Consider the following 20,906-nt stretch of genomic DNA (forward strand, 5'->3'; position numbering starts at 1 on the left):
AGCATACATTCATGCATTAATATATTATAATTTGACACATTTGGAATTAATATGACTGCCGAAAGAGAAATTATCCAATCTTAATCAAATATTTGAAACTGCAAACCTTCCAATATGATAGTGAGTGAGTATGATTTTACGCCGCTTTTAGCAATATTCCAGCAATATAACGACGGGGGAAACCAGACATGGGCTTCACACATTGTTCCCAAAATTAAATAGTTGCCAGGGTGGTAGTTGCATAAGGAATAAGACACTTTGGGTTAAAAATAATGCTGCATCTTTCGTACACCTCGTGAATGTGCAAATAACACTTCTGTTAATTGTTGCTTGAATATGAATATGTTTTGTGTACCGATGCGTCTTAGAAGTACTTAATGAAAACAAAGGTTCACGCATCCAATTATCTATATCCCCAGAACAGAAACCCAGTCGATGATTATTACTCAACTGGAAACATTAAATGGAAGACACACAACACATATCAACAACACTTGTAGCTTCGACATGTTTTGCTTCCATACCAAAACCACGTGTCAAAGACGTTTACAAAACATTTATACCAGCGAACGTGGTTAAACCAGCTAAGAGAAATAAGTATGCTGAAATCTGTTCACATGTATAATGTTATGCATATACGCCCCACGATGTTCTTGTATTAGAATCAGGAAGGCTGCATGTTAGTTCTATAGTAAAATGTCATAAATACAAATTATTTCGCTAACACAGAACCTCTGAAAATTTAATAACCCGAGTCTAATACCGTATATTTTCATGCATTAATCGACAAAATGACATGACGTCTCATTCTGGTACATTTGCAGGCTATAAATTGATAATTAGACCAGTAAAATGTTGATAAGCCTAAAATCAGTTTCTCTATCGCGATCGTATCACAAATACCAATGCAAGATGTGGAGATGCGAGATGTAAATGTCCATTTACCACTCAGGGGCCTTGATTAGATCGAGTCATCATCACGATCAACGCACCCAACTGTGGCCCTCCGCTGGGATCAGTCCTTGTTTGTTGTTGTTAGCAATACAAGCGACAATGTCCAATAAACGCAATCATGTTTTATCAAGTTTATATCTATGCCATTGGAAGTATATATATCTATACAGCCCTAGGAGGAGTATGCCATCACACTGGTTGTGTTCTGCACGAAGCTGACAGTATGCAGTCACTAGTCATCAAAGCTATACTGATCGCCTTCTGCGTTGTACATGCAGGTATGTATTTACTACTCACACTCTTTACTTTTGCAGAACATTTGCTACAAAGCTTATTATTTATGAAAATGCTACATTCATAACCCAGAAATTTTTACTTTTATATCAAATAATATGTTTGGAGTCAAAGATATATAAGTGTATAACGGTTTGCGAAGATAGTGAATGATACCCATGTCATATATTTGATGATTCAAGACGACACGTACAATCCTATTTTTTAGGATTATTACTGTATTTCAAAATAAATATTTGGAATGGAAACTATACTGCTGGTTTAAGAATGTAACGCTATGATTTGATATACACGTAGTCACATCTGTATGGAGGGTGGATATATTTGGAGGTTAGATGACACAACATCGTGGTTTTAACGTTGTTATATATTCAGGTATTTTTATATTATCATTTACATCATCTCCGTCTTCGTGACAGAGTGCGGAGGAAGCAGGACGCCATGTGCCTTTATTTCACGATCATCTAAGAGCAAAAGATACATGGAACCTGTCTACAGAAGCAGGTATGTCTGCTACTGAAATACAAGTAGAATGAGGGCATGTAAATATAAACATCATTAAAAGAAAGTATGTTTCTTATACCCTTATATAATTATTTTGTGCAAAAGTGTACGTTTATGCCCCTATCGGAGCTTAACCACCTGTAAACATTTTCAAAATATTATATCCAACAGTGTAAAAGGTAATTTTTTAATGTTGGGGCATTAAATGCCTCGGCTGTTATAACATCACAAATTTCTCGTCTTACTTGGACGTTTTCGTTTCATGTGTTATGACAAGTTCGAGTGCTTTTACGTGTTTAAGAGGAATTAAATGCCCTAACAAATACATACGTTTAACTCAGGCGAGCGACCTGCGACTCAAGTGACACCTATAGGACAGCTGATGGGACGTGCAATAACGTGGACAATTCGGGCTGGGGAGCTGCAGGTGCTCAACTTGCGAGGTGGCTGGAACCTGAGTATGCTGACGGTTAGTTGCTGTTTTGTTCTTATTAGGACGCTCAGTATTAACGTAATGCCTATGACGTATCGTTACATCGATATCTACATATCTAATGACGATGAAGTTTCAAAACAGATTTAGTAATATTGACTGAGATTGTTAGTGAGTGCCACAACAGTATCTAACTACGTAATGACCATGAATCATTTTACTTTAAAAAGTGCAAGTATTAAAGTGACGTTATGAGTGAGTGAGCGAATGAGGGAGTAATTGGTTCCACCCTTAACCATCGCTTAACCACGTGAGCCATCATTCTCATTTCATCAGATGCACAAGCTATATAAGTTATATCCGACAATAACAGTTTCTGATTTTACACAGAAAATTATTAAAACTATAGGTAATGTTTTAACAAGATGCTGTAGAGTCAGGAAACGAAATCAATGATCTATCTGTTTACAAGGCGAGGATAAGCCAAGCCAAACAGAACTGCATATTTAAACAAGATGACAACAACGAACAGATATTTCTGCTGTATATTTACAGCAATGGGAAACCCCAGAGCTCTGGCCACTGATGGCTCAGACCTGCCTAACCCAAGAAGCATCAGCAACCATGTTCACTTTGAGCTGAGTTTCCTTTCCAACAAACACTCCGTCATGTTGATGCAGTGGGGTCAGTTTATTGACCATGACATTACGGGAACGCCGGTAGTTACAGGTGAGTACCACTTTATTTTCCGTACGTTAGACTATTTTATTACTAGTATTGATACGTTGTATGTTATTTATTGATCAGTTATCACAGTTACATTTTGAAGTGTATGATTGGCTTTTGGATTCTTGTTTTCTTTTGAATTCTGAAACGAAACACACACATTTCATGCCTGGGCTGTTTGTTTTTGTATATGTCTTCTGGACAAACATCAACATTCTTTGTTTACAGATAATGGGAACGATATTGAGTGTTGCGACCGAACTGACTCTGTTCCGAGCGAGTAAGTTGTATTTTATCTATTATACAGAACACAACATTACACAAGACACTATGATTATACTGCTCAATTACTATTCATATTACTTACGGTTAAACACCATACCACATGGCAAACATCAGAACAGTCAGATTGGATTAATGTACTATCTACAAATCACAAAAAATATAAAGGTAAAATCAAGTCTGTCCTCATGTCATCAGCACGGACTCCCCATGTTTCCCGATCAACCTTCCTGATGGTGATTTCTACTTTGGCGATGGTAAATGTATGAACCTGGTGAGATCGGAGGCTGTTTCCGGAACAGGCACGGATTCCTCAAGTAAGTATCTAATGAAGAGTTAAAACTCAATATTGATTTGATTTGATTAAAGTCTGCCTTAAATAAGTAATGCATTCTTTAAACTGAAAAACGGTTTGGGAAACATTTTATGTGAAGAAAAAGCTTTGCTGAAACCTCATAAATATAACCTTACACAGTAAACGTATCTCAGAATTCTCTCCTCCCAGATCCACGACAGCAGTACAATGAATTGTCCGCCTTCATAGACGGTTCCCACATCTATGGCATTTCAGACTCGGAAACGGCCGAGCTCAGAGACACTGACTCTGGATGTAAGTTGCAGGTTCTGATTGTATCATAATGGTTTAAATTTGTTTCACACACACACACACACACACACACGCACGCACGCACGCACGCACGCACGCACGCACTCACGCACGCACGCACGCACGCACGCACGCACGCACACACACACACACAAAAACAAAAACAAACACACACAAAAACAAACACACATCATAACGGTTTAAATTTGTAATATATATATATGTAAGTTTATGACAGGTAATCCATCAAAAGACATTCAATGATTTGCTTTTCCTTTCAATGATTCATTGATTAATTAATTAATTGAATGCATTACTTACAATTGGATTTCTATATTTCGGTACTAATTCGCCAATATGGGTGTTTTTCAGCTGGATTGCTGAAAGTGGGAACAAATAATCTTCTTCCGGAAGGAGATTCAGGCGACTGCTTTCTTGATACTTCTGATCCAAGCAACTACTGTTTCAAAGCAGGTTGTTACAAACAAGAGAAACGTATATCCTGACAGACGTTTGTGTAACATGAAGATTTGTTATTTCTGATGATTTTCAATGTTGATGATACAGGCCTTCTTTAATCATTTAACAAATATATCGTGATATCATGCGGGTATACTGCATTGCATGCGCAATATAGCATGTTGCACACTAACAAGAATATGTGCCATATCAAATATTTGGTTGATGTTAGACGAGTTCTATTGATGAACAACTTCTTGATTACAATTAGTGCGACGTTTCGGTGTAGATCCTAACCGAAACGTCGCACTTATTGTAATAAAGAAGTTGTTCATCCATAGAACTCGTCTTACTTCATCACACCAACTTCTAAATGCAACCGAAAGATAAAATATTTGGTTGTTACGATTTCTTCTAAAGTAATGTGGTCAAACGCTTGTACTCAAGCTTCAAAGGCATGCATGTCATTGAAGGCATTGTTTAAAAAATAGGTATAAATTATGTTCAATAGCATGTTTCATTTTTAATGCATACTTGCACATGTTGTACTATATGGTTCGGAAATATGGGGAACAAAATATGATGCTGCCATAGAAAATGTAGACACCGTATATTTCAAACGTTTTTAGGTTTTGCTAAATGTGCCTCAACTGAAGCACTTCTTAGTGAAACTAGACGCTGTAATGTGTATGTACATAGTCAAGTTAGAATAGTTAAATGAGAAGAAAGTAACTGAGAATGGAACAATGCAGATATCCACTTCAATGTAAACATAACCTGGTATCTGAAGTAAGGAGTCTATTACTTTCATGTGGTTCTTTTCTTCTGTATGGAATCCACAGAATGTTTGTCACATTCAAATGTTGAGTATTGGAAAAGTAATCAGCGAGAGAACGATCTCTTTGCATGACACTGCTATTAAACTGTTTCATCTTCATACGATCTGTGCAAATATAGTAACTTGAAAGTCACATCTTCAACCTGAAATGTATTCAACTGTCTTATCATAGAAATGATGTTAATGATAAATGTTTTCAACTCACAAAATAAAGATATGATCCTTTCTGTGGCTACTTATATATGACATGTTTTAATATCAGATTCACGTATAATTTCTGTATATTCATGTGTCAATATAGTATAACTTAGTCTCAACTGTACCGTCGGCAATCAGGCTATAATACTGTCTGTCTGTCTGTTGCAACTGTTATTGTATTTTTTACTCAAGGTGACTCGAGAGTCAATGTCTTCCCTGGACTTACGGCACTGCACACTCTGTTCATGAGATAACACAACCGTGTTGCAACAGCTCTCAAGGGCTTCAACAGTGGCTGGGATGACGAGAAACTCTTCCAAGAAGCAAGACGAATAGTTGTTGCTGAACTACAGGTTAGGTTTCTATTCCGTACACAAATGCATCAAAACGATCAACATATTCAACAGTGCATGCACATAGTATTAGCGTCTGTTGAATCACCAATGGCAACTGCTAATATGCCCCATAACAGTCAATGGCATGTTGAAAACAGTAACTCATAACTCTACTTTTCCTTTAAAATGTAAGGTTAAAAGTAAACATTTGATGAAAATAACTGCATATCGTATATACCATCAGGTGATAACATACAATGAGTGGCTGCCTGAAATCCTTAGTGCCAATGGGGTTGCAAACTACAACCTCGGATTCGACAACTACAACTACAATTCCAGCCTCGACCCCTCTCTCAGTAACGTCTTCTCAACGGCGGCTTTCCGATTTGGACATTCAATGGTGCCAGAAAACCTTACAATAGGAAGCGAAGTGGTAGACACTGGTGACCTGTTCAAGAGGACAAAATACGTCATCAACAGCCTGGATGACGTCATCAGTAGTTTTCTGGGCGCTGCAGGTGAACGTGCTGATGCGTGGTATGTCGATGGCATGAGGCAGAGAATGTTTGAGGAGGATTCAGACACAAAGGACGGATTTGACATTGTGAGTCTGAACATTCAGCGAGGAAGGGAACATGGCCTCCCTCCTTACAACGACTGGAGAGAATACTGTGGTCTCGACAAAATTACCTCCTTCACATCTGGTACTGACTTCGGAGGAATTCAAGCTCGCGATCTTCGGGATATATAGTAAGTGTTTAGCTATTCTTTGAAAATGTGTCTTTTGCATATTTGATCCGTTAAGTAACATGTTCCGTGACATTTTCATACCAAATTAGTGCTTAGAGCATCTGATCTTTGAAGACGTTTACAATTCAAGTACAACGTGACCTTCCTCATTCAGTAACAGCGTGGATGACATTGACCTGTACAGTGGAGGTATTGCTGAAGTTCCGTTTGCTGGAGCAGCTGTGGGAAGAACTTACATCTGTCTGATCGGCAAACAGTTCGAGAAACTAAGGGATGGGGACAGGTTCTGGTTTGAATCTACAGACTCCGTCACTGGCTTCACGTCTGGTAAATACTCGCAGACTGTGTGTTTTCTTGATTGATTAATTGTAGATGTCATAACATATAAGTTTTGATGTCTTCATTTCAATTAAAAAGCAAGAACTTCAATTGTAACGTTTCTTTGTTTGAATTCAGATCAAATAACTCAGTTGAAAAGGGCGTCATTAGCTCGAATTATCTGTGACAATGCCGACAACTTCAGCACCATCCAGCGGTCAGCCTTCCTCAACGTTAACACTGGAACTGCGTATGTTGAGTTCAAATATCCATGTGACATGTGTTTTCGGTTCAGTTGAAAGGACATTATTGCTGTGTTTTGAACTGTTACATGTCAATTGATCTACAAATGCAGTGTCCTAATGTTAATGCTAATTCTCATGTCTATATTTGTTGATACGTGTTATCTATAATGTTTTTGTAGCAACCAATGTGACTTCAGTTTTGATATGGTCTAATAATGATTTGTTTTATCATCAGAAACCAGGAGGTGAGTTGCTCTAACCTGAAGGAAGTGAAGCTTCGAAGATGGAAGGAATAACTAGCAGCATTCCCATACGACGTTGTGTCAGCACTGTTAATAAAGACTTGAACTTGTGTCTGTGTCTTTGTCATATTTGCATAAAGAAATCTTACATATTAGGATGTGTTGGGGGTTCAACTATCTATTGCTGAAGATGAATATGAATATAAGTTCGTCTACGTATAAAAACAACCAGTTTTGATTAGCCTATCCATTGAAAGTGATTCCACTGGGCTTTAATTCAAAATAGAAGTCAAAATTATATGAATAGATGCCTGAAAATCGGTGATGGCACCAGGTTTTATATGTGGAGGAAATGACATAACATTTCCCTGCCTTAAGTGGAATTAAGTGATGAATTTATGCTGAAGTAATTGTTTTCTAAAAACACCTTTATAGTTGACTCAACTATTCAATAATATACTAATATTCTAAGAGCTGACATAGGTTGTATGAGTTTATGAACATTGTGAATGTGACCAAAACAGGATCACATCAGAAATCCGCGAGACATGCTCACCTGTGAACTGACGTCACAACTACACAGGCCCGGTAATGACAACAGGACAAACCAGAATGTCATTATCTGTTGTGATCCCCACGAGTATTGATGACAGCGTGACGGCGAAGGCTCATTGGGGCAAACAGGATCCTGAAAAACGCGATGAGTAAAGTTCTGTCATACTTGCTGAAGTGGCACATGCAGTGCTTGGAGTGCGAGTGGTGATGGATTTCGTTGGCGCACAGGGCGATCCAAAGCATTCCACAGATGATCAATCAGGGACAAATCAAGTGTTCGAGTAGGCTATAGTACATCTGTACGTTTTTGTGCTGTAGGAAGGCAAATTAGACAAGCGCAATATGAGATATCTACCTCTACGTTTACTTAAATATTTTTGTCTACGGGCAGTTAGTGTGAACAAGTCATCCCTTATTCCAGGCCTTAAACCTGCTTGTTCTCCATATATTTTGTTATTAATTTCGACCCATATTATAATCTGCAGTTACTTTTTGTTGTAAATATCGTCTTGCACTGTTTAAACTGATACCCCTGTTGTTATTACGATCATTTCTTGGGTCATTTATATAAATGGACACTATTATACCTTTATTCCAAGCACATGAAAACTGGCCTGCTGAAAACATCCTATTAGATAAAGTATGAATGTATGACATCATTATTTTACGTGATGATTTAAACATTTCTGGTCAGAAGATATCTAAACCTGATATCATTCGTTCAGACGTCCATCAGCACGTCCCGGTACACGGCGGGACCCATCTGTGAACAGAACGGTCCTCGATCTCACCGTCAGCGTCCGCGTGCTTTAACTATGCTGTATTACACTTTGGGCAAAACCTTACTTCATAACACTACGGGCAAAACTATACTTTATTACACTACGGGCAAAACTATACATTATTACAATTCAGGCAAAACTATGCTTTATTACATTACGGGCAAAACTTTATTTTATTACACTACGGGCAAAACCATACTTTATTACACTACGGGCAAAACTAGACTTCATTACACTACGGGCAAAACTATACGTTATTACATTACGGGCAAAACCATACTTCATAACACTACTGGCAAAACTATACTTTATGACACTACGGGCAACACTATACATTATTACAATTCAGGCAAAACTATGCTTTATTACATTACGGGCAAAACTGTATTTTATTACACTGCGGGCAAAACCATACTTTATTACACTATGGGCAAAACTATACTTCATTACACTACGGGCAAAACTATACGTTATTACATTACGGTCAAAACTGTACTTTATTACACTACGGGCAAAACTATACTTTATTACACTACGGGCAAAACTATACGTTATTACATTACGGGCAAAACTATACTTTATTACACTGCGGGCAAAGTTGTTCTTCATTTCACTACGGGGAAAACTATACTTTATTACACTACGGGCAAAACTATTCTATATTACACTACGGGCAAAACTGTACTTCATTACACTACGGGCAAAACCATACTTTTTTACACTACGGGCAAAACTGTACTTTATTACAGTACGGGCAAAACTATACTTTATTACACTACGGGCAAAACTATACTTTATTACATTACGAGCAAAGACAAAACAATTTTTTTTATTACACTACGGGCAAAACTATACTTTATTACACTACGGGCAAAATTGTTCTTCATTTCCCTACGGGCAAAACTATACGTTATTACACTACAGGCAAAACTATACTTTATTACACTACGGGCAAAACTATACATTATTACACTACGGGCAAAACTATACTTTATTACATTACGGGCAAAGACAAAACTATACATTATTACACTACGGGCAAAACTATACTTTATTACACTACGGGCAAAACTATTCTTTATTACACTACGGACAAAACTATACTTTATTACAGTACGGGCAAAATTAAACTTTATTACACTATGTTGTTCGACATCAGCTGCAAATGAATGAAGTCCCACTCAAACTCATTAAAAAAATCGGAAGAATCAAAGTAAATAATAAACACCAAAACCCTTGTCGTTAATCATTAGATGTTGAGTCGTGTGACGCTCTTTGAAATCTTCCGCGAAAGGGCGTGCTCGATTGTACCTCAAAAGTAGTGAAATATAAACACCAAGGATTGGAGCTGGTGGAATGTTGTTCGACATAAAGGACATTTGACCGTTGGAAACCTGAAGTCATCACTCTTGTCATACAGTCCTGCAGATACTATATTGTCCATTCGAAATCTGAATGCATATATCCAAATATGAACCAGATTCATCTGTTTCACTGGTCTTCTTTATGTCTCAGGTAAGTAAATCAGTGGAAGAGAATTGGCCATTTGACCATTATTGAACCATATCAAATCATCGATATACCTGCAGCATTTTTTTGCCAAATGTCCTTGGTTTGATTTGGACAACCCGAGTAGTAAGGAGGGAACAGTTATATTTATCTGTATAGCCCTTGCTCTTCCTGTTCCATATAGCGCGTCATCGTTGACATATTTCAACTAGAATGTCAATCCTCTCTTATGCTTAAGCTGGTTGCTTGTTTTGTTGTTTAACGCCGCACTCAGCAATATTCCAGCTAAAGGAGGGCGTTCTGTATATAATCGGGTCTGGAACAAACAATCCAGTGAATAATATCATGAGCATCGATCTACGCAATTGGGATCGATGACATGCATCAACCAAGTTAGCGAGCCTGACCACCCGATCCCGTCAGTCGCCTTTTACGAAAAGCATTGTCACCTTTTACAGTAAGCATTAGTTTCCTGAAGACATATTCTACTCCGGATGCTTTAGGTTAGGTTAGACAGTTGAACGAGTTTGTGAAGTTGTAGATGGATGTTATCGTTATATGTTTCCTGACAAAACAAGTAGGAAGGAATTGTGTATCATGTAACCATTTCAATAATATTCATTCGCATTGATGAATGTACAAGTGTTGCGAAGGTGACCGTACGATACACCAATTTATCAAGCTACTGTTGTCGAGAAATAGAATTTAATGTCCGAGTCAGGCACGCCCTTATGTATGGAATACGGAGAAGTAACAGTTCCCTCGGCTTGGGCGTTTAGCAAGTGTAACTTACCATGTGCAAAGTTTATTTGTAATGGGCTGTAGGCAAAGTTTTACTATAGGAAATTTGCATAAAGTGCTATTATGCAAACGTACTAGTGCTTCGTTAATTAACATCCACACTTGAAGGATCATGGGTGGTCCGGAGGCCTAAGGCGCTGTTCCATGATTATGAGTACCATGATCCCATGGATGTCTGTCTACCCGTGAAGATCCGGGTCAGAGCCTGTCTTCAGGAAGCCCTGCTTGTCATGAGAGTCGACTATGCTTGTTGTAAGAGGCGACTAAGAGGATCGGTGTTCAGGTTCGCTGACTTGGTTGATGCATGCCATACTATCCTATGCGTAGATAGATGCTCATGATGTCAAGCACTGGATTGTATGGTCCAGATTCGATTATTTATAGACCGCCGTCATATAGCTGGAATATTGCTGAGTTAAACAAACAAACAAAACAAATTATGGATGTGGGTTCCAATACCTGAATTCTCATCATCATACTCGTTTTCGTGGGTTTCACCAAAGTCTTAAACGTCAAAGCCCATACTCACTTTGGCTGTCCTCCAATATCAAGATCACACGCCGTGATGTAACAGAAATATTTTCAAATAGGTATTCCACAAAACTTAATAGAAAAAGAACTATTTTAACATATTAGCAAGCACACATTTAAGTAGTACTTATATTTCACTCACTATGATCAAGTAAATGCATTACCAGGTTTGTATCTTCGCCACATCATATCACAACCGATATACGCGTGCCGTTTGTCCTTCCCGGAGGCGACCACAAAATGCTGTGACTGAATTAAAACAGAATCAACTGTTAGAAGCAGATGTTGCTCTAAACATAGAATTGGTAATAACTTATTACTAGTAAGTAAAAATGGCTGCAATAAACCTTATATTTTGAAAATGAAGCAATACAACTTCAACCTCCTAGTCTATCTGCCTACCCCCCGATTCCACTGTATCCCATCCTTTAATAATAAAATGGTATGAAAACCAACATCTGTAGTTACAATAAAAGTAATGACGACCACGATGGTATTAAAGGTTACAGCTAGAATAAGAATGATAATATTCCTACAATCCTGTGAATCATCTGATGAAATTGATCTCTTAGCCAGTCAACAGTGAACGCTCAGGCAGCAATACCATACAATGTGTCAACTGTAACATTCGGGAGGTAAGTACATTTAAGTATTTTAATGCCACTTCATCGTCTTACCATGGAATGTGCAGACATTTCTATTAGACCGAATTCAGCTGAGCTGGCGAGTCACAGGAAGAGTTGGTACAGACACATTTGAAGCCTCATAAAGTTTTCTTAACATTATGTAAAACCCTCTCTGTTGTCCCACTACTCGAAAGATAATTTTGTAAAATGAGGAGATCAAATCTGCAAGTAACCTAACTCTACATTGAAATAAAAACGACGAAACAATTTCCAGAAAAATACACTAAGTTGACACAACTTGTCTGACAATGAGCTTCTACTCATTTTAAAAACGAAGTTAATGTATAACTCTTTCCATAATCCTAAGAAATCTCTGCTAAACTCAGAGTTCATTTAACGATTTCGACTATATTATAAGCATGTGTTTTTGATTCACTATCAACTAGTGATGATATCAGGTGTTCGCGAAAAAGTATCCTGCCCAACAGGTGGCACTCGTCACAAACACATGCAAAGTCAAGTCAGAAAAAACGCAGAAAGTATATCTCAATTCTACATGTCCAAATACACTGTTTGATGATAGCGTCGCGACAAAGTTTCAATGTTTTGAATGATTGTCGATCTGAATTAAGATAAAACCTATAGTATGTTGTACATATGCTCACAAATTGTGTTTTCACATCAACATTTTTACACGTACATGGCAGTTTTTTAAAAGTGTTTTTTAAGCATACACTCATGCATTAATATATTAAAATTTGACATATTTGGAATAAATATTACTGCCGAAAGAGAAATTATCCAAACTAAATCAAATATTTGAAACTGCAAACCTTCCAATATGATCGTTAGTGAGTATAATTTTATGCCGCTTTTAGCAATATTCCAGCAATATAACGACGGGGGACACCAGACATGGGCTTCACACATTGTTCCCAAAATTAAATAGTTGCCAGGGTGGGTGTTGCATAAGGAAAAAGACACTTTGAGTTAAAAACTAATGCTGCATCTTTCGTACACCTTGTGAATGTGCAAATAACACTTCTTCTGTTAATTCTTTCTTGAATATGAATATGTTTTGTGTACCGATGCGTCTTAGAAGTACTTAATGAAAACAAAGGTTCACGCATCCAATTATCTATATCCCCAGAACAGAAACCCAGTCGATGATTATTACTCAACTGGAAACATTAAATGGAAGACACACAACACATATCAACAACACTTAAAAAAGTTTTCTTCAAGTCAGTGGACAAAACGTGACGCTTCCACTGCCTATTTTTACATAGTGTCACCACTGATTTCCAGTGGCCCAATCATGTAACGTTCCCAGATATTTTGCCCCGTTTATAAGGACTGGTTATTCTCTTGCATTGATGTTCTATATTTACCCTATCACTGAATCAATTTTACACATAGTTTAGATATTTACCGCACAAAACCTCGTACCCACCCGACCTAAACAGAATGTAGTTTCGACATGTTTTGCTTCCACACCAAAACCACGTGTCAAAGACGTTTACAAAACATTTATACCGGCGAACGTGGGTAAACCAGCTAAGAGAAATAGGTTTGCTGAAATCTTTTCACATGTATAATGTTATGCATATACGCCCCACGATGTTCTTGTATTAGAATCAGTAAGGCTGCATGTTAGTTCTATAGTAAAATGTCATAAATACAAATTATTTCGCTAACACAGAACCTCTGAAAATTTAATAACCCGAGTCTAATACCGTATATTTTCATGCCTTAATCGACAAAATGACATGACGTCTCATTCTGGTACATTTGCAGGCTATAAATTGATAATTAGACCAGTTAAATGTTGATAAGCCTAAAATCAGTTTCTCTATCGCGATCGTATCACAAATACCAATGCAAGATGTGGAGATGCGAGATGTAAATGTCCATTTACCACTCAGGGGCCTTGATTAGATCGAGTCATCATCACGATCAACGCACCCAACTGTGGCCCTCCGCTGGGATCAGTCCTTGTTTCTTGTTGTTAACAATACAAGTGACAATGTGCAATAAACGCAATCATGTTTTATAAAGTTTATATCTATGCCATTGGACGTATATATATATATACAGCCCTAGGAGGAGTATGCCATCACACTGGTTGTGTTCTGCACGAAGCTGACAGTATGCAGTCACTAGTCATCCAAGCTATACTGATCGCCCTCTGCGTTGTACATGCAGGTATGTATTTACCACTCACAATCTTTTACTTTTGCAGAACATTTGCTACAAAGCTTATTATTTATGAAAAATGTTACATTCATAACCCAGAAAATTTTACTTTTATATCAAATAATATATGTTTAGAGTCAAAGATATATAAGTGTATAACGGTTTGCGAAGATAGTGAATGATACCCATGTCATATATTTGAAGATTCAAGACGACACGTACAATCCCAATTTTTAGGATTATTACTGTATTTCAAAATACATATTTGGAATTGATACTATAGTGCTGGTTTAAGAATATAACTCTGTGAGTAGATTAACGTGTAGTCACATCTGTATTGAGGGTGGATATATTTGGAGGTTAGATGACACAACATCGTGGTTTTAACGTTGTTATATATTCAGGTATTTTTTTATCACCATTTACATCATCTCCGTCTTCGTGACAGAGTGCGGAGGAGGCAGGACGCCATGTGCCTTTATTTCACGATCCTCTAAGAGCAAAAGATACATGGAACCTGTCTACAGAAGCAGGTATGTCTGCTACTGAAATACAAGTAGAATGAGGGCATGTAAATATAAACATCATTAAAAGAAAGTATGTTTCTTATACCCTTATATAATTATTTTGTGCAAAAGTGCACGTTTAAGCCCCTATCGGAGCTTAACCACCTGTAAACATTTTCAAAATATTATATCCAACAGTGAAAAAGGTAATTTTTTAATGTTGGGGCATTAAATGCCTCGGCTGTTATAACATCACAAATTTCTCGTCTTACTTGGACGTTTTCGTTTCATGTGTTATGACAAGTTCGAGTGCTTTTACGTGTTTAAGAGGAATTAAATGCCCTACGTTTAACTCAGGCGAGCGACCTGCGACTCAAGTGACACCTATAGGACAGCTGATGGGACGTGCAATAACGTGGACAATTCGGGCTGGGGAGCTGCAGGTGCTCAACTTGCGAGGTGGCTGGAACCTGAGTATGCTGACGGTTAGTTGCTGTTTTGTTCTTATTAGGACGCTCAGTATTAACGTAATGCCTATGACGTATCGTTACATCGATATCTACATATCTAATGACGATGAAGTTTCAAAACAGATTTAGTAATATTGACTGAGATTGTTGGTGAGTGCCACAACAGTATCTAACTACGTAATGACCATGAATCATTTTACTTTAAAAAGTCCAAGTATTAAAGTGACGTTATGAGTGAGTGAGCGAATGAGGGAGTAATTAGTTCCGCCCTTAACCATCGCTTAACCACGTGAGCCATCATTCTCATTTCATCAGATGCACAAGCTATATAAGTTATATCCGACAATAACAGTTTCTGATTTTACACAGAAAATTATTAAAACTATAGGTAATGTTTTAACAAGATGCTGTAGAGTCAGGAAACGAAATCAATGATCTATCTGTTTACAAGGCGAGGATAAGCCAAGCCAAACAGAACTGCATATTTAAACAAGATGACAACAACGAACAGATATTTCTGCTGTATATTTACAGCAATGGGAAACCCCAGAGCTCTGGCCACTGATGGCTCAGACCTGCCTAACCCAAGAAGCATCAGCAACCATGTTCACTTTGAGCTGAGTTTCCTTTCCAACAAACACTCCGTCATGTTGATGCAGTGGGGTCAGTTTATTGACCATGACATTACGGGAACGCCGGTAGTTACAGGTTAGTACCACTTTTATTTTCCTTACGTTAGACTATTTTATTACTAGTATTGATACGTTGTATGTTATTTATTGATCAGTTATCACAGTTACATTTTGAAGTGTATGATTGGCTTTTGGATTCTTGTTTTCTTTTGAATTCTGAAACCAAACACACAAATTTCATGCCTGGGCTGTTTGTTTTTGTATATGTCTCCTGGACAAACATCAACATTCTTTGTTTACAGATAATGGGAACGATATTGAGTGTTGCGACCGAACTGACTCTGTACCGAGCGAGTAAGTTGTATTTTATCTATTATACAGAACACAACATTACACAAGACACTATGATTATACTGCTCAATTACTATTCATATTACTTACGGTTAAACACCATACCACATGGCAAACATCAGAAGAATCACATTGGATTAATGTACTATCTACAAATCACACAAAATATAAAGGTAAAATCAAGTCTGTCCTCATGTCATCAGCACGGACTCTCCATGTTTCCCGATCAACCTTCCTGATGGTGATTTCTACTTTGGCGATGGTAAATGTATGAACCTGGTGAGATCGGAGGCTGTTTCCGGAACAGGCACGGATTCCTCAAGTAAGTATCTAATGAAGAGTTAAAACTCAATATTGATTTGATTTGATTAAAGTCTGCCTTAAATTAGTAATGCATTCTTTAAACTGAAAAACGGTTTGGGAAACATTTTATGTGAAGAAAAAGCTTTGCTGAAACCTCATAAATATAACCTTACACAGTAAACGTATCTCAGAATTCTCTCCTCCCAGATCCACGACAGCAGTACAATGAATTGTCCGCCTTCATAGACGGTTCCCACATCTATGGCATTTCAGACTCGGAAACGGCCGAGCTGAGAGACACTGACTCTGGATGTAAGTTGCAGGTTCTGATTGTATCATAATGGTTTAAATTTGTTTCACACACACACACACACACACACACACACACACACACACACACACACACACACACACACACACACACACACGCACGCACGCACGCACGCACGCACGCACGCACGCACGCACGCACGCACGCACGCACACACACAAAAACAAAAACAAACACACATCATAACGGTTTAAATTTGTAATATATATATATATGTAAGTTTATGACAGGTAATCCATCAAAAGACATTCAATGATTTGCTTTTCCTTTTAATGATTCATTGATTAATTAATTAATTGAATGCATTACTTACAATTGGATTTCTATATTTCGGTACTAATTCGCCAATATGGGTGTTTTTCAGCTGGATTGCTGAAAGTGGGAACAAATAATCTTCTTCCGGAAGGAGATTCAGGCGACTGCTTTCTTGATACTTCTGATCCAAGCAACTACTGTTTCAAAGCAGGTTGTTACAAACAAGAGAAACGTATATCCTGACAGACGTTTGTGTAACATGAAGATTTGTTATTTCTGATGATTTTCAATGTTGATGATACAGGCCTTCTTTAATCATTTAACAAATATATCGTGATATCATGCGGGTATACTGCATTGTATGCGCAATATAGCATGTTGCACACTAACAAGAATATGTGCCATATCAACTATTTGGTTGATGTTAGACGAGTTCTATTGATGAACAACTTCTTTATTACAATTAGTGCGACGTTTCGGTTAGGATCTACACCGAAACGTCGCACTTATTGTAATAAAGAAGTTGTTCATCCATAGAACTCGTCTTACTTCATCACACCAACTTCTAAATGCAACTGAAAGATAAAATATTTGGTTGTTACGATTTCTTCTAAAGTAATGTGGTCAAACGCTTGTACTCAAGCTTCAAAGGCATGCATGTCATTGAAGGAATTGTTTAAAAAATAGGTATAAATTATGTTCAATAGCATGTTTCATTTTTAATGCATACTTGCACATGTAGTACTATATGGTTCGGAAATATGGGGAACAAAATATGATGCTGCCATAGAAAATGTAGACACCGTATATTTCAAACGTTTTTAGGTTTTGCTAAATGTGCCTCAACTGAAGCACTTCTTAGTGAAACTAGACGCTGTAATGTGTATGTACATAGTCAAGTTAGAATAGTTAAATGAGAAGAAAGTAACTGAGAATGGAACAATGCAGATATCCACTTCAATGTAAACATAACCTGGTATCTGAAGTAAGGAGTCTATTACTTTCATGTGGTTCTTTTCTTCTGTATGGAATCCACAGAATGTTTGTCACATTCAAATGTTGAGTATTGGAAAAGTAATCAGCGAGAGAACGATCTCTTTGCATGACACTGCTATTAAACTGTTTCATCTTCACACGATCTGTGCAAATGTAGTAACTTGAAAGTCACATCTTCAACCTGAAATGTATTCATCTGTCTTATCATAGAAATGATGTTAATGATAAATGTTTTCAACTCAAAAATAAAGATATGATCCTTTCTGTGGCTACTTATATATGACATGTTTTAATATCAGATTCACGTATAATTTCTGTATATTCATGTGTCAATATAGTATAACTTAGTCTCAACTGTACCGTCGGCAATCAGGCTATAATACTGTCTGTCTGTCTGTTGCAACTGTTATTGTATTTTTTACTCAAGGTGACTCGAGAGTCAATGTCTTCCCTGGACTTACGGCACTGCACACTCTGTTCATGAGAGAACACAACCGTGTTGCAACAGCTCTCAAGGGCTTCAACAGTGGCTGGGATGACGAGAAACTCTTCCAAGAAGCAAGACGAATAGTTGTTGCTGAACTACAGGTTAGGTTTCTATTCCGTACACAAATGCATCAAAACGATCAACATATTCAACAGTGCATGCACATAGTATTAGCGTCTGTTGAATCACCAATGGCAACTGATAATATGCCCCATAACAGTCAATGGCATGTTGAAAACAGTAATTAAGATTTACATAACTCTACTTTTCCTTTAAAATGTAAGGTTAAAAGTAAACATGTGATGAAAATAACTGCATATCGTATATACCATCAGGTGATAACATACAATGAGTGGCTGCCTGAAATCCTTAGTGCCAATGGGGTTGCAAACTACACCCTCGGATTCGACAACTACAACTACAATTCCAGCCTCGACCCCTCTCTCAGTAACGTCTTCTCAACGGCGGCTTTCCGATTTGGACATTCAATGGTGCCAGAAAACCTTACAATAGGAAGCGAAGTGGTAGACACTGGTGACCTGTTCAAGAGGACAAAATACGTCATCAACAGCCTGGATGACGTCATCAGTAGTTTTCTGGGCGCTGCAGGTGAACGTGCTGATGCGTGGTATGTCGATGGCATGAGGCAGAGAATGTTTGAGGAGGATTCAGACACAAAGGACGGATTTGACATTGTGAGTCTGAACATTCAGCGAGGAAGGGAACATGGCCTCCCTCCTTACAACGACTGGAGAGAATACTGTGGTCTCGACAAAATTACCTCCTTCACATCTGGTACTGACTTCGGAGGTATTCAAGCTCGCGATCTTCGGGATATATAGTAAGTGTTTAGCTATTCTTTGAAAATGTGTCTTTTGCATATTTGATCCGTGTAATTTAAGTAACATGTTCCGTGACATTTTCATACCAAATTAGTGCTTAGAGCATCTGATCTTTGAAGACGTTTACAATTCAAGTACAATGTGACCTTCCTCATTCAGTAACAGCGTGGATGACATTGACCTGTACAGTGGAGGTATTGCTGAAGTTCCGTTTGCTGGAGCAGCTGTGGGAAGAACTTATATCTGTCTGATCGGCAAACAGTTCGAGAAACTAAGGGATGGGGACAGGTTCTGGTTTGAATCTACAGACTCCGTCACTGGCTTCACGTCTGGTAAATACTCGCAGACTGTGTGTTTTCTTGATTGATTAATTGTAGATGTCATAACATATAAGTTTTGATGTCTTCATTTCAATTAAAAAGCAAGAACTTCAATTGTAACGTTTCTTTGTTTGAATTCAGATCAAATAACGCAGTTGAAAAGGGCGTCATTAGCTCGAATTATCTGTGACAATGCCGACAACTTCAGCACCATCCAGCGGTCAGCCTTCCTCAACGTTAACACTGGAACTGCGTATGTTGAGTTCAAATATCCATGTGACATGTGTTTTCGGTTCAGTTGAAAGGACATTATTGCTGTGTTTTGAACTGTTACATGTCAATTGATCTACAAATGCAGTGTCCTAATGTTAATGCTAATTCTCATGTCTATATTTGTTGATACGTGTTATCTATAATGTTTTTGTAGCAACCAATGTGACTTCAGTTTTGATATAGTCTAATAATGATTTGTTTTATCATTAGAAACCAGGAGGTGAGTTGCTCTAACCTGAAGGAAGTGAAGCTTCGAAGATGGAAGGAATAACTAGCAGCATGCCCATACGACGTTGTGTCAGCACTGTTAATAAAGACTTGAACTTGTATCTGTGTCTTTGTCATATTTGCATAAAGAAATCTTACATATTAGGATGTGTTGGGGGTTCAACTATCTATTGCTGAAGGTGAATATGAATATAAGTTCGTCTACGTATAAAAACAACCAGTTTTGATTAGCCTATCCATTGAAAGTGATTCCACTGGGCTTTAATTCAAAATAGAAGTCAAAATTATATGAATAGATGCCTGAAAATCGGTGATGGCACCAGGTTTTATATGTGGAGGAAATGACATAACATTTCCCTGCCTTAAGTGGAATTAAGTGATGAATTTATGCTGAAGTAATTATTTTCTAAAAACACCTTTATAGTTGACTCAACTATTCAATAATATACTAATATTCTAAGAGCTGACATAGGTTGTATGAGTTTATGAACATTGTGAATGTGACCAAAACAGGATCACATCAGAAATCCGCGAGACATGCTCACCTGTGAACTGACGTCACAACTACACAGGCCCGGTAATGACAACAGGACAAACCAGAATGTCATTATCTGTTGTGATCCCCACGAGTATTGATGACAGCGTGACGGCGAAGGCTCATTGGGGCAAACAGGATCCTGAATAACGCGATGAGTAAAGTTCTGTCATACTTGCTGAAGTGGCACAT

At 37.8% G+C, this 20,906-nt stretch overlaps 1 protein-coding gene and 1 pseudogene across 1 annotated transcript; both read left to right on the forward strand.

The window, feature by feature from the left end:
* Window positions 1-1,152: 1,152 nt before the first annotated feature.
* Window positions 1,153-7,295, forward strand: LOC125375970 (annotated as a pseudogene).
* A 6,816-nt stretch (window positions 7,296-14,111) lies between these two features.
* LOC124151720 (thyroid peroxidase-like) lies at window positions 14,112-20,280 on the forward strand. Its single transcript, XM_048387078.1, has 13 exons — window positions 14,112-14,194; window positions 14,634-14,718; window positions 15,049-15,176; window positions 15,696-15,869; window positions 16,096-16,147; window positions 16,348-16,466; window positions 16,655-16,759; window positions 17,143-17,244; window positions 18,457-18,617; window positions 18,852-19,357; window positions 19,518-19,690; window positions 19,820-19,931; window positions 20,162-20,280. The coding sequence occupies exons 1-13, from the start codon at window positions 14,140-14,142 to the stop codon at window positions 20,220-20,222; spliced, it is 1,833 nt and encodes a 610-aa protein (XP_048243035.1). The 5' UTR covers window positions 14,112-14,139; the 3' UTR covers window positions 20,223-20,280.
* The last annotated feature ends 626 nt before the right edge of the window (window positions 20,281-20,906 follow it).

This window comes from Haliotis rufescens, unplaced genomic scaffold, assembly GCF_023055435.1.
Source record: "Haliotis rufescens isolate VD_foot unplaced genomic scaffold, xgHalRufe1.0.p SCAF_64, whole genome shotgun sequence".
Lineage (NCBI taxonomy): Eukaryota > Metazoa > Mollusca > Gastropoda > Lepetellida > Haliotidae > Haliotis > Haliotis rufescens.

Excerpts from the sequence above, each read along its gene's own strand:
- LOC124151720 (XM_048387078.1), top strand. The coding sequence starts at position 14,140 with ATGCAGTCACTAGTCATCCAAGCTATACTGATCGCCCTCTGCGTTGTA. Across the intron at positions 16,467-16,654 it reads AACAGGCACGGATTCCTCAA|ATCCACGACAGCAGTACAAT; the intron begins GTAAGTATCTAA and ends CTCTCCTCCCAG. Across the intron at positions 19,691-19,819 it reads CGTCACTGGCTTCACGTCTG|ATCAAATAACGCAGTTGAAA; the intron begins GTAAATACTCGC and ends GTTTGAATTCAG.